At 35.0% G+C, this 27,385-nt stretch overlaps 4 protein-coding genes across 6 annotated transcripts; 3 read left to right on the top strand and 1 right to left on the bottom strand.

Annotated features, from left to right (window-relative positions):
- Positions 1 to 629: 629 nt before the first annotated feature.
- LOC116342185 lies at positions 630 to 12,815 on the top strand. 3 transcript variants are annotated; one of them, XM_031769687.1, is made up of 4 exons: positions 630 to 812; positions 10,172 to 10,879; positions 10,998 to 12,278; positions 12,388 to 12,815. In XM_031769687.1, exons 2-4 carry the CDS (start codon positions 10,652 to 10,654, stop codon positions 12,511 to 12,513), a joined length of 1,635 nt encoding a protein of 544 aa, XP_031625547.1. In that variant the 5' UTR covers positions 630 to 812; positions 10,172 to 10,651; the 3' UTR covers positions 12,514 to 12,815. The 3 variants fall into 3 exon arrangements, with proteins under 3 accessions (XP_031625547.1, XP_031625549.1, XP_031625548.1); XM_031769689.1 differs by lacking the exon at positions 630 to 812 and adding an exon at positions 7,229 to 7,334; XM_031769688.1 differs by lacking the exon at positions 630 to 812 and adding an exon at positions 8,851 to 9,102.
- Positions 12,816 to 15,614: 2,799 nt separating this feature from the next.
- LOC116342187 (ras-related protein Rab-21) lies at positions 15,615 to 17,291 on the top strand. The gene is made up of 6 exons (XM_031769691.1): positions 15,615 to 16,078; positions 16,174 to 16,250; positions 16,374 to 16,453; positions 16,510 to 16,572; positions 16,702 to 16,845; positions 16,921 to 17,291. Exons 1-6 carry the CDS (start codon positions 16,024 to 16,026, stop codon positions 17,171 to 17,173), a joined length of 672 nt encoding a protein of 223 aa, XP_031625551.1. The 5' UTR covers positions 15,615 to 16,023; the 3' UTR covers positions 17,174 to 17,291.
- Positions 17,292 to 18,081: 790 nt separating this feature from the next.
- Positions 18,082 to 19,816, bottom strand: LOC116342186 (dnaJ homolog subfamily C member 25 homolog). The gene is made up of 2 exons (XM_031769690.1): positions 19,206 to 19,816; positions 18,082 to 19,011 (listed from the first exon to the last, which is right to left on the bottom strand). The coding sequence occupies exons 1-2, from the start codon at positions 19,453 to 19,455 to the stop codon at positions 18,221 to 18,223; spliced, it is 1,041 nt and encodes a 346-aa protein (XP_031625550.1). The 5' UTR covers positions 19,456 to 19,816; the 3' UTR covers positions 18,082 to 18,220.
- Positions 19,817 to 19,841: 25 nt separating this feature from the next.
- On the top strand, positions 19,842 to 27,337 carry LOC116342184 (C-mannosyltransferase dpy-19 homolog). The gene is made up of 7 exons (XM_031769686.1): positions 19,842 to 20,406; positions 20,481 to 20,522; positions 20,602 to 20,821; positions 21,112 to 21,411; positions 24,901 to 26,667; positions 26,733 to 26,855; positions 26,921 to 27,337. The coding sequence occupies exons 1-7, from the start codon at positions 20,298 to 20,300 to the stop codon at positions 27,126 to 27,128; spliced, it is 2,769 nt and encodes a 922-aa protein (XP_031625546.1). The 5' UTR covers positions 19,842 to 20,297; the 3' UTR covers positions 27,129 to 27,337.
- Positions 27,338 to 27,385: the final 48 nt, after the last annotated feature.

Raw genomic sequence — 27,385 nt, 5'->3', positions numbered from 1 at the left:
CAAGGTGCACGTATCATTGGCCTTAACATTTGAATAATTTCGAAAGTTGACAAAAAATTTCCTCTTGTTTTAACAATCGATCACGAATAAATGTATGAATGTCATTTCAAATGCATTGAATTGATATGATAATCTAATCGAAATTGTTTTTACAAAAGTTATTATCAAATTCGTTGACGTAGATTTTCTTTTTCATTTGATTGTTGTTTTTTTAAAGATTGAATTATCATCATCTGTTTGGTGTCGATGTGTATGTGAGCGCGCACATATACGACGATGCGACTCAGTCGTCGAATGCAATCGCCATTTTAATTCATATCTTTCTTCGCCGCACACAAGGGCACACAAATACATCCATAGCGAAGTAGGTAAACAAAAATCTGTTGCACTACAATAAACGCACACACATCATTAGTAGTGTCATGAATTTTGTTTTCTCTACTACACATTCGGTTTCGTATTTATTTTGTTTCGTGTGCTGCTGTTGTCAGTTTCAACACATTTTCGTTTTCACAAGAAATCGGCACGCACACACATACACATTCAGTACAGGCCAATGTGTTCACGGCGACACACATAACGAACACAATACACGCGAAGCGGAGAACCAAAACGCACAAGCCTCATTCAAAATATTGCTACAGTCCGACTTAGTCACATAAACGGAACAGTGCTTTAAACAAATAACACAAAAAAAAATCTGTTGGAAACAAAAAAAAAAGATATTTGAAAATTGTTTGAAAAATATTTGTGAAAAAGTGAAAAATTTTGTATTTTATCAACGATTCATAATTTTGGGCGAATTCATTTTGGTAAGTGTCATATCCATTTCCTTTGACAAAATTAAAAATTTTAAATGCGGAATGAAGGTTTAATTGTAAGCGAAAAGCAAGAAAACAAAGCAAAACGGAGGTGACAACGAAAAAAAAAATCGTCGCAATAATTTATAATCGCAAAAAAGCGACTGACATCGCATCAGAAATATCGCCGAATTAAAGCGGTGACATTTTTTGTATCAAAACGACGTATTCAGGAAAAGTACGTTACTTTCAATTCGAATACGAATTCAGTCACAGTATTTCAAACGAATCATGACTTAGTTTATAGGTAGAAGGAAAAACCCCGATCTCAGTTATCGAATAGACAATCCCATTGGTTTAGGAAATTTTTTCAAACATAATTGTACGAATTGAAAATTATACAATAATTTTCGTTTATCGACGATAAAAACAATTACTTTCTTCCGTCATTTCGTGATTTCCGAGTTGATGAGAAATTGCATACGCACACAGAAGTGCATTGTATGATTTCGATCTTGTGATCGATGACTTTCAAGATTTGCAAGCATTGATTGTGAGTGTGTGCAGTGTGCATGCATGGATGAACGCGGCATAATTTTTAATATTGAATCAACTGAATGGGTATATCATTGCGTTAAATGTCCCGGATATGAATATGAAATATATCACACTTGACACAAACGAATGAATAGAAAAAAAGTGCAACATATATTTATTTTTTTGGAAATCGGTGCGATCGCATAATGCGCAACTGACATGCTTATAAATTAAATGACTGTACATAACAATGACATTCACATTCACATTCGATTTTTTTCTCGTTCATGGATTTTGCATATTCGGCTAAAAGCGTGCACACACAATGTTAATTCACAGAAAAATTGGCACTGAACATGATATGGGCTATGTTTCTTTCTCGCTCTTAAATGTTTCGATTGTTTATATACCTGTGTGTATGGATGTATGTTCATGCATGAATTGGAGTCGCTCATTCGACCGCTGTATCGAAGAAAAATGCGATTCATTCAAAATGAGGTCAATAACAATATGCGAGTACAGTTTGAAAAGCCACAAAACAATTTGGACGAAACGAGAAAACGGACGAAGAATTTCATAATTTTGCGTAATGCAATCACGAAATTCGTCAGTCTTCATAGCACACACACACACACGCAGACACACAAACTCAATGTTGTGGCGAGAGTGTACTCATTCTGCAAAGAGAGTGAAAAATGCCAAAAAAAAACAGAGATAGTAAAGAAGAAGAAGAAATTTGGCATAGCATGGCAAGCGTTGGAATTTACGCTAATTCCGCTGAGAACAATGGTGTTAAAGTCAGTCCAAGTCACATATGTATATACAAGTAATTTACATTGCTTTTGACATACTTTTCGGTCTGTGTGTTGTGTGTCAATGTCTTGGTGTTGTTTGGTATGTTTAACGGTTACTCCATAGATTACTCGTATTAAAAATCTACAGCATGTTCGATCGAATAAAGACCGAGAGATAGATAAATTGCCGACTTGATGTTTCGTAATGCAAATCCACATGTATGGTAGATGTATCTAGTATATCCATGCGAGTTGAAAGAGTATGAGAAATGTGATCGAAACAGTTGAACAAATCAACACCAAGAGTGGGGGAAAAGTGAGAGAGATACACAGACACTCACTCAGAGGCTGAAAGGAAAAAAAAGCAAACATCATTTTTACTTTCATTTTTTCGCATTACGCTTTCTGACTGACTCTGTGAATGTAAAACAAGAGGCTCTTACATAAATGCTACTCTAATTTCAGTGTCTAAAACCAACCCGAAAAAAACCCAGACTGGTAGCCACTGGTAAGCGGAAGCAAACACTTGGCTTGCATTCGAATATGATTTTATCGTGTCCAGCATTGAACACCAAATGTTTGTAAACTTTCGAAAATTCAAAAGAAAACGAAAGACACCAAATCAATTCCGTCTCTTTAAGTTTTGTGGGATTTAGGTTAGCTCATATTTCTTCTTATCATTTTAAACACCATATGCATTCCACTCATGTGTACATTCATTAGTTGAGTCGTTAACAAATTGTGATATCGAATTTGTTGTCATTTTACGTAGCAACAAAATCAATTTGAACTTTGAATTATTGGGAAATGTTGTCATTCTAATGTACTCCATTTAAATCATTTAAATTGTGCCGTTGCCAATATGAGTCATTTTTTCCCATTCGGTTAGTTCAACGTAAAATAAGATTCAAATAAACAAATATGGCTACGTTTTGAAGTTTTTAGTTAATTTCTTTCTTTTTTCGGTAATTCTTGTCTTCGCATTCGGTTTCGTTCTTTTTTCGGTGTCTCGAACAGATTGGGAATAGAGTACGTAACACGCACCGATCATCTATATTCTCCCTTCAACGGTGTGTTCGTGTGCTCACACCATTCCAACACATTTTATGTTGTTCATGTCTGCAAAAAAAAGAATATTTTTCGGTATAAATCGAATGCAAGTACAACCGATGGTAAACTCAATTCGGAGCCCATCGATGCGTAGAAACATTGAACTGAAAACAAAGAAGAAAAAAAAAAACCGAATGTACAATGTCATTACTACAACAAAGATAAAATCGAAAAACCGTTGAGTTGAATGTTGAACCATATACAACGTACTAGAAACGAAGTGAAAAAAAGGTGACGACGGCAGCAACGACGACCACAGTAAGTACGAAGAAACTTTGAAAATAGGTCTTCCATTTGTTTTGCCTACTAAGTGAGAATTTCTTCGACGAGTAAAAATTTGTGCCATAGCACACATAAACCGATAAGCATGCATCGCATTCCATGTGTGTTGCTATGTCCCATTCGCACTGTTACCGTAAAATCGAGAACAACACACACCGTCATCAATATATACATGTATTGCTCTGCACTATGTACTTTAATGATATAGCGGCAAAAGTGTACTACGTGCATTTTCAATCGTATGCACTCTCTGTTCTGCTTCTATGTAGTAACGCAAGCGCGCGTACGTTGTCGATCATTGTATGCGTGTGCACGCGTGTGAGTGAATGAGAATCGTATTTTGTTCGTAGTTTTATTGACTCGGTTGTGTTATTTGATTTTTTTTTTCAACTGCAATGACAACAACATGCCGACCGAACCGATCGTATTGTTGTTCCCTTTCGGTTTCTGTTTACAACCAATACTTATACAATCACATATGGTAGTCGAGTGCATGCTGCACACTCACACCCAGATGAATTTCTTTGAACGAGAATCACATTGAATCAATTTTTTTGGTGTGCGCACCGCATTGTGTTTTGTGTACACACGCTTAAAATACACGATGCACAGCCGAACTAGTAAACAACATATGCACTTTTCGTTCGTTTGATGTACGAAAAGCGAAAAAAAAAATACGAAGCAATACATGAACAATAAATTCAAACCTGAATCGTTGAATTCTTCCGCTTTGAATGCATTTTGTGTGATGTTTGATAGATTTTATATCGATGAATTTCGATAATGGCCTCATACTCATCTATTTTGCCGCCTTTTTCACACACACATGCACTATACGAACACACATATACGCATAGACACAATAGTCGATATTTGATTTGAAATTGACGTCTAACGTACGAATTCAAAAGACAAAAAAAAAAATTGTGTCATCCATTTTGATGTGAATATTCTAGGCCATCAAATTTCGACACATATTCATTAGGTAAATGAAACATTTGGGAGTCGAAATTTTTTTAGCGTGTCGTATGAACAGAAAATAGAAATGAGAAAATATTTTTATCCTCAATGCAAAATGGCTTAAAATAGAAAAAAGAAATGAAACAAAATGCATCCTTGAGCTTGAACTTATTTTCAGTGTTAAGTATTAGCGTCATTAGAATGACACACAAGCAAACAATGAGCGTTTATGAAAATATTGTTTGGCATGCGGCAATATACATACATTTTTGCTTACGAAACGAACCATTTTTCTCTCGTCGATATACACACATTGTCTTTGCTGATTTTTTCCACTGCACATTAGTCGGACGGAGGCAAACACGCAAATGATTTTGCAAAAAACAAAATCCGAACGGACGAACAAACGAACCGAACGAAACGCTTGATGGGTCAATGAACATATTCACTAACTCATGGCAAATCTGTTTTTTTCTTCTTTTTCAAATGACTGTACCTTTTATTTCAATGCAAAGGTAGCAGCAATTCGGTAATCCAGACGCAGAAATATACACACACAAATATTACTAAGCGTATTGAAAATGACATTTGCTGGCGAACAACGAAATGAATGAATGTGACCTTGACAGCGTTTCTTGGCCTCTTCGTCATCGCCAAATTCAATAAATATACGGTTTAGCTGTCTGCTACAAAACGATTAACGATTACAAAAAAATCTAATTCAATACCTCTCGGTATGTCTTCGCCTGATAAACAAGTGCCGAATAAAAAAATCAACATTTCCATTCATCGCACAATCAATGTCATTTGTTATTTGGGGACCTACATTTGATTCAAAATATAAACACATCGAAACTATTTGCATTCCACATACATATAGGCACGCAATTTGCTTTGAACCCGGCATGGTTCAACGTTCGCACGCATTCGAACCCATTCGGGTTGAATGTTTTATTTTGTTATTCCCTTGCGCCTCATCTTCTCTCCTGCGACAACAAACATTTCTAAACAGAGAAGAGCTACCAAACATCGACATGAATCCCGCATCTGTCGTCGATCCATGGATGTCTGTATGCATGTATGTGTGTGTGTGAGTGCATTGTAAGAACTAATGTGTACGCGCGGTGCTTTCGAACATTGACCTTAAATAAATGCGCGCATTTTTTTGTTTGTTTCATTTCAATTCAGAGTATACACGCGAGTAGAGTAAAGTATGTTTATGCGTCGTTGATTTGGTTATTTACTTCGTGGTCCCGGTTCTTTGGGCTCACACACTCTCACACACTTGCTAAGCTGTGTGTCGATCGCGCCACATTTATCAATGCCCGCACGAGACGAATAATAAATAAACATGCATATAGGGAATAGTTGGAATACAAAATATACCGAAAAACTGAGGCAAAAAGGATTTAAGCACACACTATTTAATGCAATATAAATCGCACACACGGATGCGTGCACTCTTATGCCCGCCGCATTAACAGGATTCAGTGCGGTGCAACGACGCATGGAGTGTGAGTGACACAGACAGAACGCGAATGAATAATAATAGTGTGAATTGACGAACACACCACTCTATGTATACGATGGCTCTACTTTTTTTTCGTTGTATATAATTATATAGTTGTTGACGTATTAAAACGTTGTATATATTGTGGATAGTGTAGAATGTTTTGTTTACTGCGTCAGAACATTCACGTTTTTATTTAAAAGTTTTTCGAATGCCGGATTTTTCCTTTCATTTATTTACGTTGTTGCTGCAGTTAAAGGATTTCAACATTTTCTTGAAGTAAAACAAATCGTGTGAGAAAGAAGTTGAAACGATAAAAAAAGCTATATTGTGGTTATTTTCAGTGTTCCATACATGGATATTAATACTAAATTTAGACGACTTTTTTTCATTCTCGTCTATAAATATTTAATAATGAAACATTGTATTTAACCACGTCTGACAGCTGCTGTTGCTATATCGGTTTAGTTGCCCTTTGATTTGAATTCTCAGCTGACGTCCTGCCTCAATAATTGTATTTTGACGCGACTGAACTCAGAGTCAAAATCTCCGTTTTTTCGCTCTCTTCAAATCATCGTCGAATAATTCAATCCATCCACTCCGCCATTTAAAGCATATTATGTATTTATGCTCTCTGTGCTGTTATTACGATGGAAAAAAACGCTTCATCACATGTCTAGCCAACACCAAGTTTTTTTCCTCTTCATTCGCTGCTCTCGCTTGACGAGACGGAATGAAGGTAACGTTTTGGCACTTTGTGTATTGTTTGTGTGTATAAACTTTTTTTATGGAAATTTTCCATCTTGATCTCCACGCCGATTGATGCTCGGGTTGTTTTGTCGGTCGATATGTGTGTCGCGTCGCTACCACAATTTTTGCCAAACACCAAAATATATATACACGCTTAAAATTTCATTGAACCCAAATATACGAGTGTCTACCATTGCCCGTCGCCTCCGCCGCCCGCTACAACATTTTCCAAGTAGCAACAGAACACACATTCAGGCTACCACTTCGGCGCGCATGTTTTGCCATCGTATGCATGTTTCATAGCATGTTCCTTGAGACGAACATTACGTTGCCGTAGTAGTATTGAATGTAAGGCGAAACGACACAAAAAAAGGATATTGTAACAAACGCACAACATTTCAAAGTCTAAGTGTCGTACCATCCAAAACATTCAAATAATGCCATTTAAAGTTCATCCGTTGTCGCAGACACAAGTGTTTTGACCTATTCTCTGCAAAAAAAAGTAGAAAAAGACCATAAACTCAAATTCTTTTATCTAAAGTGTGATTTTTGTTAACTGCAGTGCCATGGCAGAATAAGCGTACATTTCAAGTAAGTCAAATATAAAAAAAAATCATTTTTGCGGACATTTTTTGCAAATTCAAATTTTGAAATTTAAAAGAAAAATTGAAAATTTTCTTCAATTTCGTTTCAATTTTGTAAAAAAAATGTCAACGAACATTTTTTGCTTCGTTCGCTTTCTTTATTGAATTTAAAAGCCGTTGGCGGCCATTTTAAAACATTCTCTTTTGAATGAGTCATTAAGAAATAGAGAGTGTGTGTAGATTCTTTAAATTTCTCGCATATTTCATAACTTTGTTTTAAATACGCCAAACGAAGAATTTCAAAGATTAATTCAATCATATTCATTCATCTTCAAGTGATTAGTGCATGCACACTCGACGCACATACAATGTGACGCACTCAAATATTTTTGTAAACGGAAAAAAACGTCTTCTCTCGTAAACACGACCATCACAAACGAGCGTGTTTGCGAATTACCGAACAAAAGAAAAATCTAAATAAAAAACAGAGAGACAGATACAAAGAGAAAAACAAAAACATTGCAAAAAAAGGCGAATTAAAAAAGCATACACAAAAATGTATAAACTAAAACAGGTTATTTTGCTCGAGCAATGGAGTTCATTTTACTAGAGCGTATCTGAAAATTTAAAACAATAGAAGTAGTGGTGATCGATGATAAATGTGGACGATATTTTCGGTTGTTGACGATCGATGGTAATGTCACTACCATAACAACATTCTCAGACTCTCTAAGAAGATCACACATTTAGAAATCTCAAAGTCCAATCTGATGCAAACATGCAGATGCTGACATTTGAAGTCGTCTAATTAAATCCTACTCCGCTCTTAACTTTGCAAATAAAACAGAACGTTGCAAAAAAAGAACTTCGCCTAAGTAAGAACAGAGAGAAGCGGTCGTATAATTAAGATGCATATTACTCTAGAGAAAAACCAATGAATGTTTGTCAACCGGATTTTCTCTTAAGTCGTTCTCTTTTAAAACACTTGAAATGCATGTTTAGTATGTGAGAAGCCTTTAAATCGTTCGCATCAGCATCCATTTTGTATTTCCTAATGAGTTTTTTACCTACGCAAATCAAGGGTAGCAAATCGGTTGAAACAAAAGTAGTAGTAACTACAACAAAATTTCGTGCCTAATTTCCGTTCCCAATCACAGAGTTGTCCATCACAAAAATAGGTCTCCAACAACAAGCGTCAGTTATTAGTAAACAAATAGAGACACACACACATGTGATGGCATTGAATTGAGAAAAAACGAAACAACAACATCAGCTCGGCTCAGAGAGTTGACAAGAATTTTTTTTTCTTAAGCGCGTAGTGTGTCATTAAATTGAATGATTGTGTTGTGTGTGCGTTTTAGTTTCGAACCGTGAGCGTTACACACAACACACATTTGTGCGCGAAATACACACGCGTCAAGTATTTAGGTGCACTTTAACTTGTGTGTTTGATAAAAGCAAAAAAAAAATTGTTTTCGTGTGCCTTTGTTTAGCACTGAGTCAGCTGTCATTTGATCAACAACTTAATCAACATTCAGCTGGCTAACCGAATAGTTTATATATCCGTTTGCTTTAGAGAATTGTGTTCAGTTTTATCGTGTTCGCACTATTGAGTGCATATTGCAATTGAGACCGTGTGTACGCGCTTGTGATTTATTTTTAAAGTACAATTTTTTCTGCAAAATCATATGGATAAAATGTGGTTTCTTTTATTCGCAATCTCTGGACTATGTTTATATTTCTGGGGTATATTTGTTGCGCTTACTATGTTTGAGGTAAAAAAATTCAAAAGAAAACTACAAAAATCATTTATTCGTAATTCATTTTGAACTTATTTCTTTTTTGCATTTATTTTATGACAACATTTTTGTATTTGAAAGCCATGTAGTACGAATGACATTGAGATAAAATTACGCGTTTAATTTCATAATTTAACTTCCGACTTCGAATAGGGAAATTAATGTATTAATTTATTATATGCACGATACACGGGTGTTTTTTCTCAACGATCATGATACGATATCATTGATTGGTGAACAAAAGATGTGAATTTGCTTGCGCCCATTTTGAGGTAGATTCAATTTGAAAAGGTAGTTGTGTGATATCGACGCGTCGCGATTGCAAATCGGTCACTTTTTATTAGCGTATGATTGTACGAATGACATTGATTTTTTTTTGTTTAGTAAATGCATTAGTAATAGCAGATACTTAGACGCAAAAACGCGCGTCTTTTCAATCAGACGGCAAATATTGACCGAGAGACAGAGAAAAAACAACTTGTGCTCATTTTATAGAGTTTGACTAGTAACACAAGCCGTAAAATTGTTTGGAGTCGCAAATTGGTTGTATAATAGAAGAGAGAGAGAGAGAACGAAAAAACTGTGGAAAATAATACAGTCATATTTAATAAATAGTATTTGGTCGAGGTCATGGTGTCACACAACAAAATATTTTTTCTTTCTGTTAAAACAATATACACGATTATTAACTCTTAAAATAAAATAAAATAACAAACCAAATGCGAGACATCACATTTCAAGCCCCCGTACGAAATCATAAATGGCTGTTCCAAGTTGGTCTGGTGTTAAGTTATTAAAATCAAAAGTAATAAATGCTAGAAAAAACGCATAAAAACAATGTCTCCGCATCGATCGGCATCGATATTTGAATTTGAAATGAAGGCAAACCATTTACATTGCTTTTTTTACACCACAAAGATAAATCAAGATCGACTCACTTCAAATGTTCTATTTTAATCTTCTATTTTTAATATTTTTCCATTTGTTGTTTCGAACATTTGATGAATTTTTCTAATTTCTGTTGAATTTATCCGTTTTGTTACAGGCATACTATGTGATACCACGTAATTCACATTATTCAACGACAGCGTTACTTCGACATTTGGCTACGTTGCCCACCATTTTTGGCAGCGATTCAATTCTATTGACCGACATCTCGCAAACAATAACAACGACATTGTCCTTGACATCGGGCACAGTCGCTGCCGCAACGGCATCACCAACGAACCAAAATTATCCGCATATCATTCATGATCGCTTCCACATTTACGGTTATTATAGTGGCAATGAACCAGCGCATCAGGTCAACTACTATGATCAACTTCTGTCTTAATTCAAACCCACCGAATATCAATTACAATTCAATCGTTAGGCTTATATAACTCAAAATTAAAAGACAATTTTATTCAAGTGAAAACCACAAAAAGGCGAACAAATTTCGTAAGTGTCAAAAAAAAAAAACAATCATAAAAACAAACATATAAAAGATACGAGTGTGCGTGTGAAAGTAGAAACCGCGTGAACAATGTTTTCATTTCATAAACCAAAAGTATATCGCTCAGCAACCGGGTGTTGCATTTGCAAAGCCAAATCGTCTAGTAGTCGATTTACCGCATCGATGAAATACGAATCGGATTTCGAAGAGTGTTTCCGATTGGATGAACAGCGTCAGGGTGAAATTTGTAATGCGTGCGTTTTATTGGTAAAACGTTTCAAACGTATGCCAGCAGGTCAACGACGGCATTGGGCACACGTAAGACATTTTTACACTAAAATTTGTGATTACATTATCATACCTATTTTTGGGTTTTACCATTTCGGCTGACCTTATATGTCTCAACTAATATCATTCGATTTTTATTTTCAAACAGGTTGTCGACGCACGTATCGGTCCCGGAATAAAATCGATGACAAAATTCAAGAAACGCAAAGAAGAGCAAATGAAACAAGAAAAAGCATCAACATCCACTGAATTTGCCGGCCAATCAAACACAAACGCTCAAAACATTCGCAACAATAGTACCATGTCAGAGAGATTTGGAAAAATTTTCAAAAAAACTCAAAAGAAAAAGGTGGCACCAGCTCAGGCAAATGACGAAAATTCGCAACCAACCAGCCCATCGTCGATCAGTGATAACGATCGAATGAGTGACGATGCTTCCGACGATCGTCTTGAATGTTACGAAGACATGCGCTCAATCATTGGTGAATCGGCCACAAATCGTCGTGATAAACGCAAACAAGCGAAACCAATGAAGTATCAAAATCAAACACTTCACCTGCAAATGCACGTCATTGACCTAAGCATATGGGGATCGCGCCAGATTTGCTGTGGCAAATTCTACGAAAGTAAAAAATTCGGAGCAATATTGTTTGATTTAAATCAATTTTCATCATATTCGTGTTCAGTTCATGGCAAACAGTTGCCATCGCCGTCATCATCAGCCTCCACATCACCATCGAGTGGAGAAAAGAAAGGAGAATTGTCGTCGACCATAAAATTACCCCGAAAGAAGCAACTGTTGAGACAATTTGACGCCACACCAGCCGTTGAACCAGTTGAACAAGCAGTGCCAATTGATTACTCACAACCAACAACATCCAAATCAGCAATTTCAAATGCGTTCACCTCAAATGGTGTAATCCGAGAACCCACCACTTTGACTAAACTTCGTGGCAATTCCGGGAAAGTGGCGAAGAAAACGCCGAAAAAGAATTTAAATGGCATTAAAAATCTCGTGAAATTGTGCACATCACAGAAAGTTGTTAGCGCAACCGCGGCAGCAGCAGCCGCCGCCGCAACCACAGCAGCAACAACAGTAGCGGCAACAGTGACCGCTTTACATAGTGCAATCAATAAGCACAACGAACAAGCTGTGGCCAATGAAAATGAGAATATCACCAATACGACCACGAAAGCCACTGAACTAATTGTCGTTAATAAATTCAGCGACAATTCGTCAGATTCGGGGTATGATGAAGCATTGCATGACACAAACCAACTTGAAAAATTGAATCAAATTGTTAATATTGGCACACCGCGTCCGGTTATGTTGTCCAATGGCGTTTTATTGCACGTTAAAAATCGCGAAAATCTTTTGCGTGCCGCTAAATTTGCTGGTGTCTCTCAGACAGCCATTCAAACCACACAGGTAAATTTGCATTTTTATTACGATACTTAAGCTTTCCGAGTAAAATTAGAAATTGTCACTTTGTTTTTATCGATTTTTAATCACTTTTTTTTCCTCAACTTGCTTGCAGGCAAACATGAAAGCGATGAATGGCCAAACATTTCAAGAAAATACATCAAGCTATAATTGTATTAAACCAGCACATGAAATCATCAATAATAAACCAGGCGTTTTTATGGTTACACCGAGCGTCTAAGCAGTTACCAAATAATCAAGTTTAGACGAGCATCGCGAAATTTTCGTCATAATCTCATTTTTCAACTATGAACGAACAAAAAAGAGACAGTTTTGTTTCCATTTCAATTTGATATTGATAAAACTATTTAATAGACACAAATCGGACAAGTAACTTTAAGACATGAACATTTCACACTACAGTATTTCCATTGATGGTGATGCAGTGTAAAATCAGTCTATGTATTTCGGATGGATATCCATCCGAGATATTTTAGAATATCTGGATATTTAACGCAACTGCACAGAGCCAGAGCTGTGTGCGTCGCACATATAATCTACGGTATGTCGCTACACGTAAAATACAGACACAGTGTGACTGTGTACGTGCGACACTTGATACACATATACGTCGCGACATACCGTAGATTCTATTTGCGACGCACACAGCTCTGGCGCTGTGCAGCTGCGTTGAATATCCAGATATTCTAAAATATCTCGGATGGATATCCATCCGAAATACATAGACTGGTAAAATGAAAAGAAACAAATATTTGAAGAAGAAGGAAACGCGAACAGTGTAATATTGTTATTTGCATCTCATTAGTTCATTAATATTGGTCGCAGAAATTTGTAATTGTATAGGTTTTCTTTTAGGCAATAGTTGTTTTGCATGATCATTTTGTGCTCAAACAGGTGAAAACAGGCACATAGAGAGAGAGAAAGAGGAAAGAATGAATGAATATGAATGGAATGGTTTGGAATTCAATTTTTTTTTTCGGGATAATAGATGGTAGATATTTTAGGGAAATATATCAAGACAGTTTTTTTTGTCAGTATGTAGCTAAGTATCTGGGAAAAGAAAGCAATAGAGAATTTCTTTTTGTATGTAAACACCATCAATTGAGCCATGGTCCATGGATTTATTGGTTGAACACAAAGTTAATTGTATTCATAATGTAGTTTCGCTAGTGCATGTAAATAATTTGACCAAAATCATTTCAAGCACAATATTTATTTGAAACACAATTTTTTTAGACTGACCAGGCGTACCTGATGTGTTTTTTTCTCTTTAATTTTATTCTTCTTCCGTTTGTGTTTGCGTGTGTGTATATGTTTGAGCCATAATAACTTAGAACGATTACTTGAGATTTTGCATCAGATTAAGAGAAAAACTGTGATGGGTTTACAGAGCATTTTTTAATTTCTGCACAATTTTCACCATTCATTTTCTCATTGTGAATGTTCCTTCCGTCTCTACGCATGCATCACAAATCAATTTTATATTATTTGTCACCATATTTTATTAATTCTAAGTTTATTACCCATTATTGGCATGGATACATATTTAATTTATTTATTATTTTTAAACAACTTCGTAATTTGGTCGACATTTAATGCTCATTTTTGGTGTTTCGTTTTTGCACAGAATAAAAACCAAACAGTAAAAATGACCATTACATTTTTATGTAGCATCGACTCAGCCATGTATTTGGATATAGTTTTTATTCGGAACCAACTGTTTCATTTAAAAAAACAAGCCACAAATTAGAGAAGAAAAACTTTGTCCAAATTCATTGAGTAAAATACATAAAATGCCATACAGAAGCAATTGCTCTTTACCAAATTTCTTTTTAATCAAACACGCGACGATTGTGCAATCGTATGAGAGGGAAACTCTATGAAACGCAATACAATCGAAATCGATTTAAAGTTTTGTTTTTCTCTTTGTTGCAAATGTGCGTTCGATTTGTCAATCGAAAAGAATAGAAATAACCACAAATACGCACATTTTCCGGAGAAGAAAAGCTTGCAACGAATTCTTATTCGCAATGATTTTTTTTTTATTATTCATTTTTTTTTGTGCAAACACACATTTTAGTTTTAGATAAAATGGATGGTTTTATTTTTAGTTTAAGTTCAAGTGATCGCAATTAATTTGGTAAGAATCCGTCTTGACTGTCCCTTCAATGTTCATATGCATCTTGTTTGTATAGATCTGACTGGATTTTTTTATACTATGACATACTGCTAATTTAATATGTACTTTTATTAGACGAATAAGAGAAATTTATTGTTTAAGATACATCATTATTTATATGGAAAAATGCATACTATTTTTATTGTCAATTTGAAAAGACATTCGTACAATATGAGGCATTATATACATTTCTTATTGAATGAACATAAGCATTAGACAATATCATTTTTATTTTAAACTGCAGTCGAGATTGCAACTTGTACTCTACTCACAAATATATTCATACATCTGGTTTAGATATGAATAACTTTATTAATGCTAATCGCAATCGGGGCTATTGAACACATGTGACCACAGCGGTGACATTCAATCAACACGCGACTAAGATGAAAGTGTATATTTTGAAGCGAAAAAAAAAAAAACAGAAATTAGCAAATGATTACAGTGTGTTAATTGTGTGTCACCCATGGGCTGTAATAGCCATAAACTTGTTTGCATTATTTACCCTCTCATGGTGTACATACAAATCAACCAGATTAAATTAATTATTTTATCATAATAAATTATATTACAAATTTAAAATAAATAATAACGTTGTTTTATTGATTTATTATTTTTACAGCTTATTTTTGTGATTGAGATAAAAGCAGAGTAACACTTTTTCATTCAGATTTTTCTTTAATTAGTTTAAGCTGCTGACTACTGAGTATGTCTTACTTGCCTTCAACTTGAAGTGTTTATAAATACCTGAATGAGGAATTGCTATAAGAATTGTCTTAAAGGCAACCCGCAACAGGTTTTATATACCATTAGATAGAGCTGACGATATATATGAGGAGAAAAAACGTTTAACAGGGGAAGAATATGCCACAAATAAACTTCATACTAAAATCGATAATTTTGACAAAGGAAAAAATTTCACGTATGAGATTTGTTATCAATGCATTTTGTTTCAGATCCAGTCAATTTAATATTGAAAACTAAATTCACAAAAACGTTTCCAAACGAATCATCGAGAACGTACCCTTCAACAAAATTTGAATGTTGACAGAAATCGCACAAACACACATACAAACACTGACAATTACCTCTTGTCCCTATCGAAATCCCAATCGTTTTGTTTCATATGATGTTGACACTTCTGCTTGATTCATCATATTTTCACTTTTTGCCATTCGCGTAATTTGATAACAATGAGTTAGTAAAAGGCGAAAAAAAGATAGCAAATAGTATATTTTTTGCTTGCACGATTGTCTAGCAAACCGATAGAAAAAAGGCACCAATAAAAGTTAATCAGTCTCATTTGCACTTGAAATGGATAACATGATATCTTAGTACATCGAAATTTGTATCATTTTTGTCCGTCTCATGTAAACAGTGTGTTGTTGTTTGAAGCATTGACATTCAAAAACCAGAAATAATTTTCAAATGCGTAAAAAGTAAACGAAAAAAAATTCAATTCAAAAAACTACGATTTAATCTGTGATTTAAAACCCTAAATTTAAATTTAAGTACAATTTGATGCTTAAGTAAAAAGTGATTGATTTCACAATGGCTCAAAAGAACGGGAATACGTATAATTTTAAAGTTGTGCTGCTTGGCGAAGGTTGGAATCACTTTTCTCTATTCATTTTTAAATTGCATGAATTGATAATGTCAATATGGTTGACCGTTTTAAGTTCTTGACTTTCGTTATTGTAGGAGCGGTCGGTAAAACATCGCTGGTATTGAGATATGTTGAAGATACATTCAATCCAAATCACATTACAACTTTACAGGTATTTTTCCATTTCGATTCAATCGCAATAGATATACAGAAGCCATACGACGGCACTGCATATGCAACACACATAATTATGCTTATTGGTATTATTGACAACGTATATATTTCCGATTTCTAGGCGTCTTTTCTGAACAAAAAAATCAACGTCGATGGTAAAGCGGTACGACTAAGCATTTGGGATACGGCCGGCCAAGAAAAGTCAGTATTTCAAGCATTAAATAAACCGAAACAATAACAATATTTTTTTCACACAGGTTCCATGCCCTAGGGCCCATCTACTATCGTTCGTCGAATGGCGCTATCCTTGTTTATGATATGTAAGCTTCCTCTTTTTATCGATTTTATTCGTCATTTATTGGTAACCCCAAAGAATTGTAAATTACGTCAGAATGAAATTCGTCAACACAATTATAAATAAACAAAATATTCTTATCACACGCAAACAGAACGGACGAAGATAGCTTTCAAAAAGTAAAGAACTGGGTGAAAGAATTGAAAAAAATGCTTGGCTCAGAGATTGTATTAACGATTGTTGGCAACAAAATTGACTTGAACAAAGATCGCACGGTGCCATTTGAGACGGCAGAGAGGTAATCACCTTTTATCTAAATGAACACATTTTTTTTTCACAAAACATTTTTATGCATTATTTTTGTTGTTTACAGTTATTCTCAAAGTGTTGGCGCAATGCATTTCGAAACATCGGCAAAAAATAATGTTGGCGTCGAGGACTTGTTTTTAAGCCTAACAAATATGATGATTGACGCGAATGATGCAAAACGTAATCAAGAGAATGCTTTGAATCGATCGAACTCACTGCGGCGACCGAATTCCATCATCGTTGCCGAAGATGATGATGAACATGACGGTGCGGATCAGCAAAGATCATTATCTGCACGATGCTGTGGCAATGGATAATAAAAAATTTCATTTATTGTGTTGTGACTTTTGACATCATTTAATTTTCTTTTTCATCAAATTATTTTGTCAAATCAACATAGTTCCTTTATACCTGTTGATTTTTCCTTAAAATATACTTACATACTTTGTTTTTTTCTTTTCACCAAAATTTTTGTTATGTCTGTAGCCTGAATACAAACATCTGAATACGATTTATAGAATGTAAAACACGGATATTATTCGTGCTTTAAAAAAAGTGATAACTGCAGTTAATGAGAAAAAGCAAGACATTTCGAAAAAAAAGAAAGAAAAAAAATAACCAAGAATTATTGGCAGCTTGCTCCTTTTTTTTCTTTCTACGTGATTTAAATGAGATCCTTCTATGTGCTATCGGATTGGCTATTTGTAGAGATTAATCGTAATATCGTTCAAAATATATTTCTATATTTTTTAATGAAAATAAAAGAAACAAGAATCCTCTTAACCCAAACAATTGAGTGAGATAAGCTATAGACATATAAGTTCCAAATGAATTTTAATAAAACTTAATAAATTCGAAAAAAAAACATGCAATTTAATTCACCAGTTTACAGTTTTCATTTAGTAATATTAGCGTACATTGGACAATACGACTAACAAACAACAATAAACAAGCATATGGTGTTTGCTTTTGTTATTTGTTTAAAATGAGATCATTTGAACGAATCATACACCGAACTATGTCTCGATTTGTGTATTTGTTTAAATTTTCCAATAAGTTATGAGGCCAGGCCGTTGATTCTTTTGGAAACAAAGTCGTATTTATTTTGAGCTAAAAAATATTCATCAATCGATGACAGCTGTATTTGAACAGGTTTTTTAATCGACTTCCACTATGAAATTCAAATATTCAAAATTTAGCTGGAAAAAAAATGTTAACGATGTTATGACGATATTCTTTTACTTATAAAATTAAATAACTTTATTTTATTCAAGTCACTTTTTTCATAGATATGAGCTGGGGAATTTACAATAAATTACAGTTTTTTTTATTTTTCATTTCTCTTTCGCGATAAATTAAAAGTGTTAGTCTTCGAATGTCATTCGGCCTGGTCCATGGTTCTTCATATATCGCCTATATGATTTATGTCTCGCACTTTCGGCCAATTTGGCCTTTAGTTCTTCTTCTTGTTCGGCCTTCCATTCGTCAAAGTTTTCTTTAATCCACAATTCCATGTCCAGGTAGTCTTGTCTTTCATGCTCTTCGAGACCGTCAAATTGATATTGGCCGAGTTTCATGTATCGTCGAATGAGATATAACTTCTCTTCGTCGCCGTATGGTTGTCGAAGGATTGTGAAACGCCAAATCCAGTTTCCATACCAATAAACATACTTAATGATCGTATAAGGTAAGATGATTAGTTGCACCCAAAGTAAATCGCTAATTTTTGGCTTTGCATAAGCTCCCTTGATGTCCATCTTTTCTTCGATAATTTGTCGAATTCGGCGCTCCTGTTCCTCTTTCAATTCGGCTTTTGACACTTTGGCTCTTGATTTGGGCCTACCATTTTTTCCACCACTATTTGCAGCCTCTTCTTGTCGCTGTTGCTCTGCAGCTATTTCCTGTGCTTTGATGCGATACTTTGGCACAGTCATAAAATATTTTATCGCCGAATCGTAACGCTGCCATAAACTGTAGTACTGGACAATTGATATCAGAGTGATGGTAACAAAAATGACGACACGTACGTCCACTTTTGGTGCCATTCGCCGCCGATAATATCGATAGTAATGCGAATAGTATTCATCCGGATTATCCAACATATAATTGTAATCCTTTCGCGCTTCCTCATCTCGCAAAATTTCATAAGCGGTCGCTAAAGGTAAGAAGAAAAATTAAAAAACAAAAAATTTATTAATTTAAAGATTCAAAGAGTCGTTTTTGACTTTTAAATGTTTACGATTAAAACATATTCGTGTCACATTTTAAAGACATTAAAAAATTCATTAGCAATTGAGAGATGTCTCGTTATTGTCAACGTGTCACCATTTGTCTCAAAAACACACGTACCGAGTAATTTAAAGTTAGTTTCGGCTTCCTTTTTTTGCACCTCATCACGGAACAGATCTGGATGCGTTTTTTTTGCCAATCGACGATACGATTTTCGAACATCACTGACACTTGCCTCGCGCGTTATGTTCAAAACATCATAACAATTATCACGACCACAATAAATTCCTTCCAGCAATTGAGCATGGCAAGCGTTTAGACACATTATCAAGCAAAATGTGCCTAGCAACAACACAGATAAACTAGACATTTTTTATAATTTTGTTTTCTTAAAACTTTTTCCGAAGTTTCTTAAAAATTTCAGACTTTGTGCGTTTCCAAAATGTGTTAAAAATAAAACCAAAAAAAAAACTAAATCGAAGCAATAAAATGAGGTCAATAATTTTTGCGTATGAGTCGTGTGCTTGTGTTGTTTTTTCTAAAAATCATTTTAATTACGACCTAACGGAGAAACCTTTTCAATTGCAAGCACGTTATCCAACTGACTACCAATGCTCCGGCGAATCGGCAATTAAAAGCAATTTAATTTTTTTCCGAGTTCGTACGATTCACAATTCTTTGACTAAATATCGTCACTCAATTTATACGCGTTGTCAGTCTTACATCTGCTTGCATTGGTATGAGTTTGACATTTACTATCAACAATGTAGGCTTGATAAAAAAAACTCAGTTTTGACACTTGACGGCCATAACCTCAATATTTCACCAATACTCGCATCGTATTGCTTGTGTATGTGTGTGTACAAGTGCCACTTCAATAGCAAATTTTCGCAAAGACTTCCCCGTAATTGATTTGGAAAACTCAGTGTCAAAAAAAGTCTTCTGGTAGTAATAGGTTTCGATAAGGGGCACAACAATTTTTTTTTTTCAACGAAAAGCCAAACTTGATGTGAACATGTTGTGAAAGTGGTTTAAATATACAAATCTATCGAAAATGATGATATTTTGCAATTAGCACTATTTATTATTGTTGACATAACTTGTTTTCATTCGATGACAGCTTGAAAATTGCTTTTGTATTGACATGAACCAAAACGAGTAGATTTGCTCTTTTTCGTTCGGAAAATATTGTGATGAGGCTTTTTAAAGGCCATGTTTGCACTTTTATCACATATTTTCAGTAGAACTTGCAAAACTACCATGAGCGGACTAAATACTACGAAAAGTAGACTGATGCTATCCACTGCCCATGCATTGATTGGTACTTAAATCATAACAAAACACTTCTATTTGTTTATTTTATATATTGAAACTAACTTTAATTCGATTTTATAGGTTTGGGCTTAATTTTAATTCAAGTATTGCACACCAGTTCAGGTAAGGTATAATTTTATCTTTTATTGGGCTTAATCGTCGAGAGAATAGAAAAAAAGAATAACAATTGTTTGCATTTCAGTATTCGAAACGAAAACAAATTTCAGCCGAAAGAATCGACTCGAACGGCACACATACTTTCGAAATGAGGATGCAATTTACATGTATATTTACCACACCATGGCTGAGGCCAAGGACTTTCGTACCGGATTCGCACAAATCATGGAAAATAATTACACTGAACATTTACATACAGTGAATAGCATCGAACGTTACTCAATTTTACCTGAAATTGTGATTGCGTAAGGAATTTCATTTGTGCTTTGATTTTAACGCAATTTCAAGATGAAAATCATAGTTTTGGACAGATAAGCTAGTTTTCCTTGGTATTGCATATGAATTTGCTTGAATACAGAGGGAGAGGGGGTGGGGTAGAAGTTTATTTACTGTAAAAAAAAAGATATAAAACATTTGCAATGGTTTGTCCAAGTCAATGAATTCATTTCATTATTTACACTAAGATGCGTCCATATCAATTTTAACAATATGACTGACAAATTATCAAATTTCAACTCAACCTTTTTCACCATAGATATTTATATAAACAATTTATCCAGTTGACTATGTACTATAACATTCCGACGGTGTCATGTTGGGAACGTGTTGCATCGAGCGATCCAGACCAATCTGTGGACAATATGCTGATCGATGTTGATACTTTTGACGATAATGATAATACGATTTATCGACATAATTTATACCATTACTATGATCAGCATACAAATGTGGTGTGCGATGGACCTGGTTTGCCAATTTTCTTTTACCTTGAAGTGACATGGTATATGGGTGGACTTTCTCTATTCATTGTATATTTGTTTGCAACTTATTTGAGGTAATTTGAAAACTTTGTTATTAGAGTTTCTGAAGCTTTAGGGTAGAAAATTTTACAACAGCACTACTGTTGGCTACGAACGTTCGTTCGTTCGTAAAATTTTAAAAATTATATTGTGTTCGTTCGTTCGTTCGTAGAAATCGGAAAAACAAATTTGTTCGTTCGTTCGTAGATTTTGAAAAATAAAAATTTAGTTCGTTCGTTTGTAGCGATTTTTTATTTCAAATTTTCTTAATATTTTCATTATTTTCTTAATATTTGAAATAAAAAATCACTACGAACGAACGAACAAACGAACGAACAAAAAAAATTTAATTTTCAATTCCTACACAGAGAGAAAAACATTTTGATTTACTACTACATTTTTGAGAAACGTCAAAACACAACTACTGTTGCTGTATTCTCAAAAGTGTAGTAATAAAAGATAATAGATTTCTCTCTGTGTACGACCGAACAATTTTTTTTTCAATTCTTACGAACGAACGAACGAACAAATTTTTTATTTATATTGCCTACGAACGAACGAGTGTTCGTAGATATTCGCAGCCAACACTAAACAGCACTAAATCTCACTCTTTAAATGTATATATTACTTTTCCGTACACCCACTGTGTGCAGTAATGTATTGCAATCACCCCAAAATCGTTTTTCTACGCGTTTTGGGTATAGAAAAGCACAGAGCAACGGTGGGGATGTGGTACACTGTACATAAGTCGCTCAAAATCTAATGGTTTCTATTCCTCGTGACACCCAGTCATCCTGTGAAGTCATATTTTGAATTACTTTTCTTGGTTGAAAGTTATCGTATTAACAAATTTTTGCGTACAGGGACAGGGTACGCACATAACGGGTGTTTTTTGAGAGGTTGAGTACTTTAAATTGAAATAAAACAAGCATCGATTCTTATTTAATCGTGAAAATTGCTTGATTTGGTGGATAAATTTATATCATTTATGTTTTAAAAATGATTTTGGGCATATGGCCACCACGGCTACGTTTCACATAGGCCAGTCGGGAGGTCCAATTTCGAGAATAACGCGCTCTATATTGGCTTGCAACTGCTGAATCGTTGTTGGTTTGTCTGCATAGACCAATGACTTAACGTAGCCCCACAAAAAAATCCAGAGGCGTTAAATCGCACGTTTTCGCTGTCACTGGTGGGGATGCAGATTTTGATTATATACTGGTCCCAAAACTGGTTCGGTTCAGAAGTTATTTTCCTTTGGGCAATTTCTACGATGGGACGAAGAACGATGGAGTCACTGGTGAATTCGATGGCTATGATTTTCCACATTCGGAGTCACTAAAAGTTGCACTGAAATACACGTTCAATCTTCAATCGTTTCGGAAAAATCAATTGCAAGCGATTAACGCAACTATGTTGAGGCATGATTGTTTTGTATTGATGTCAACGGGAGGCGGGAAATCACTGTGTTATCAACTGCCAGCCATGTTAACGGAGCAGGTGCCAATCGTCATAAGTCCATTAAATTCGCTGATATTGGACCAATTACCTAACACAATGTGCCTCGTCAACGACAAAACGTGCAACCAGATTTTTTTCGTAAAGTTTCTGTATGATTTTCTTGAGTCGAAGCGATTGGATAAGTTTCTCAGGTGTCACATACAAAAGTTTCACGTTTGGTGGTGTAGCATTGAGTTGATTGTGTATGTTGTTCTTCATCCCATCGTAGAAATTGCCCAAATTTGGTTGTGGTACGAACGGCATTTCCACGTCATCATCGTATATGGTGAGATCATGAATTTCCTCCGATTCCAATTTCATGACTGACTTCTTACCTAGGAGGTAGACACAAATTTTTGCTATAGAAAACTAAATGTATACTAGAATCTAGTAGAAGCTAGAGGTGTCAGCGAACGCGTTCGCAAAAGACTGGCACTACGAACGAACGGTAGTTCGACAAGTGAAACTCCAAATCAAATATTGTATTGGAGGCTTTTTTGACACCTTGTTTTTGCACCTTTAATTTGAAGAAAATGTCCGCGTTATGTCCGAAAATCCCCTGGATCGTCTCTTGAGAGAGTAAATCAAATATTTCACAATATTTTTCAAACGATTTCACGTACCATTGTTCCATTTGCACAGTGTATTTCTTTAATTTTGTCAGCTTTTAATCTCTTCAAGAATACGTCAATTTGGGGAAATGTGCACGCACACAGTGCTTGTATTTTGAATGTGCACGCACACTTAGTTACAAATTTGCCAACCGCTAAAAATGTTAAACCTTAGACCATTTATCAAGCAGTAATTTAGTTACGATCCATCTCGGCTTGGCTTAACCCCGGCTATGCAGAGATTATTACTTTTCCGCACACCTAGGAATCGGTCGAAAAATTAACCCCTCAAAAACGTGTTATCTGGGTGTTTTCGGGGCCAGGGAACATGAATCTAGCGTTTTTTCAATGTCCGAATGTATGTGCGTACCCTGTATCCTGTACGCAAACATTTGTTAACGCGATAACTTTCAACCAAGAAAAGTAATTCAAAATCTGACTTCACAGGACGATTGAGGGTCACGAGGAATAGAAACCATTTGATTTTGAGCGACTTTGGTTGATAGAGTGAAGTGCCATGTCTGGTGTGATGCCCATAGGAAAAATTCAATTTTTCTTCCAAAAGTTGTATTTAATGTGTCTAAACACTTCAAGATATGTATTGGGGGGTTTCTTGGCAAGAAAAAAACCGAATATGATATTCATTTTGCGATACAAAAGATGTTCGACACACTTTTCATACAAAAAATTAAAAAAAATTGGATTTTTGAGCTGAAACTGAATCTTATTTTTTCACACAAAAATAACATTCTGAGAGTTTGAAGAAATTTCAATGCATATTAGGATTTTTCGCTCAAAAACGATTGTTTTGTATGGAAGGTACCCTTAATATGCATTGAAATTTCTTTAAATTTGCTAAGATTATGTAGTTTGGCAAAGAAAATGATCTTTACAAGTTTTCACTGTGATTAAATTTCTACAACTACATATTTTGGGAAAAAGGTCCTATCAATTTCGAATCAACAAAACACAATAAATTTTTGTTTGAAGTGATTTAATCACCATAACGACTTGTGAATCTTATTTTTTTGCCAAAATACACAATATCAGCAAATTTGAAGAAATGTCAATACAATTCGGGAGTGCCTCCCATACAAAATTTTCGATTTTTTGATCATAAATTTTGTATGGGAAGTACCCCGAATTTGTATTGAAATTTTTTCAAACTTTCAGAATGCCGGAATTTTTGTGAAAAATACCATGTGCAAAGTTTCACGTCGTTACGATAACATACAGGCATTGATTCCATACTAAAATGCCCGTTTTAAGTAATTTTCGTATAAAAAGTGTGTCAAATGTGAGTTCAAATTTAAGTAAAAGATATGTAATAAATGCATGTTGTGGATCACAGTGCGGAAAAGTTCATTTTACGGATGTAAGACATTTTATATTTTATTTCATTCTATATTGCAGTCGTAACGTGTTCGCCGGTCTGTTCGCCGCATTATATTATTTTTGCATTCACAATGATGCGACTCGAATTCATACGAATCCAGCGGCACGTGAAAACTTTGCCATTCCATTTATCATAAGCCAAATTTATTTTTTAACCGTTTGGATCGAGCATCATAATGGATACTACACGAAAATCGACAAGATAAAAGAAGAGACAAAAGACTCGACGACTAAAATAAATAATCTTGAAGAGAGCAATCGATCAAATCACATCAAATTGGCATTTTTCACAGCGTTTGCCATTTTAATATGGGATTTTTCCACATACATTTTTGCCGCTCAAATTCTCATCGTTTTATTTATGGTAAAAATGCGTCTGATCAAACGGCGTCATATATTTTTGCAGAATTTTCTACTTGCCCAAATAATGGCCCGGTTGATAGCCACAAATATTGTGAAATATGGATGGGCCGAATTTCATCACAAACCTATGAATTTCGATTGTTCAGCGTTGATCACATTGTTATTGTATATCGTGCAAAAGTATCCAACACATAATCATCGGAGTAAATATCGAAGAATTGAACGAATCATTTTACGTTTATTTTTGTTGGTAATGGCATTCACAACGGTGTTTGAGCTAATATCCCAACGAAATTTTAACTCACAATACATGGATGTATTGCTTACGAAATTATACCTGAAGGAGCCAACATTTACAGCACTGTTGACAATGTGTCGTAAAGATTACAAGTTCATCGATGTCGGAACGTTGAATGCATATAATTCGCTCTTTGGTAGTAAAGTACTGATTGTATTCATGTTGACAGTGGTGCCAAATTGGTTGAAGCAACAACGAGAAGTGGACGAAAGTTCCAATGATCGAATTCAACGTGCCAAAAACTATTTGCTCGAAGACTATTTGGAAGAGAATAAATTGTCGATGGCGGATTTGGCGAAAATTGAGAAAAATTCCAAGCTCCAAGTTTGCTTAGATCTCCTAAAAGTGTGCAAGTACGATTATGAAAAGTACAAGTATGAACGAAAACGTATGCTAGAAGAAGAGAATAAAGAGCGTCCACAAATTGAACGTGATGCATTTCTGAACGAAGTGCGACGGTACAAAAGTGAAATCAGTGAAACAACGGAAGGAACTCCGCCGATAGATGACATTGAAATTGAACCGGAATCAGAAGATCAAGAACCAAAAGCAGACACTGAAACTGAAAATCAAAAACATCACGATAGACAAAAGGTGAATGGAGTGACTGACAAGAATAAAACTGATACTGATTCAACGACGGTTGATGCGGTACGGTTTGACTGGCGTAAATTGCTAACCATTGAAAGATCCGAGTATTTTTATAATTTGGCACAAACGGCTGCATTTTTTCTGTTCGCAGTCTTGATAATAAAAGTTAAATATGTGTTAACACCATTCTTATGTATAATGGCATCGACATTCCCACCGAAAGCGTTAATACCGCGAAACTATGGACTTTGGCTGATTTACGCGGTTGTAATTGGCAGTTGCATGATTGACCGTGGCGTTTCTAATATTCGAGATCAGTATAATTTAAGAGATGGCGCTTCCAAAGCGGCGCACTTAAGAGACGAGGTTATCACATCGGAACAACGCGATTTGCGTGACATGTTGAAATGGATTAAATCAAACACGGATCGCACCGAAGTATTTGCTGGACCGGATGATGTGATTGGTTTGGTTTTACTGACAACAGGTCGACCCATTTCCAATAATGCACTCAGCGATCATCCGTACATGAAGTAAGCAAGTTTGATTGGGAACATTCAATTTCGACGATTTAATTGATGTTTTAATTTATTTCCAGGCATCGATCAAAGGTTGTCTATTCGATGATGAGCAAACAAGATTCGAATGCGGTGTATGTTCAACTGGCTGAACTTAAAATTGATTATGTCATTGTGTCAAATCGTGATTGTTTCGGTTACAAGTAAGAAAACTCACATCAATTCTAAGTCTTCAATTGAGTTTTACAATTTTTATTCTCTATTTCAGTGACGGTTGTAAGATATCTTCAATTTGGGATCGAATTCAGCCGGAATATCAAAACAACGTACAACTCTGCGCCGATTTGTATCAGCGACCGAACTTGAATTTCTTAAAAATATTCGACAACCAACATTACATGATTTTGAAGATATTCGAACGTTTTCAAATCGATTTGAATCTGATTCAAGTGCAAATGCAAGAGAAAAACATGTAGTCGAGGTTTTTATACAAATTTCATTGTTCGTAATGGAAACATTTATGCAACATAAAATGTTGATCTAGTAAAATTCGAATAGATTTTATAGAAATATACTCAATTTGCGTGAGCAAATTTTAAAATCTTTTTTTAAACAATTATACTTGCGGTATGCGCAATGATGTATCAATGTTTGTATGTCAATAAATTATTGTATTTAAAAAGGACAAGTTTTGCTGTTTTTATTCAGTTTTTGGATTTCGGCAGAGATGAAA

This window comes from Contarinia nasturtii, unplaced genomic scaffold (genome assembly GCF_009176525.2).
Source record: "Contarinia nasturtii isolate CC-2019 unplaced genomic scaffold, AAFC_CNas_1.1 Cnas_scaffold_810, whole genome shotgun sequence".
Lineage (NCBI taxonomy): Eukaryota > Metazoa > Arthropoda > Insecta > Diptera > Cecidomyiidae > Contarinia > Contarinia nasturtii.
The sequence above is the reverse complement of the archived record's forward strand: the minus strand, read 5'-3'. Positions and strand labels throughout refer to the sequence as shown.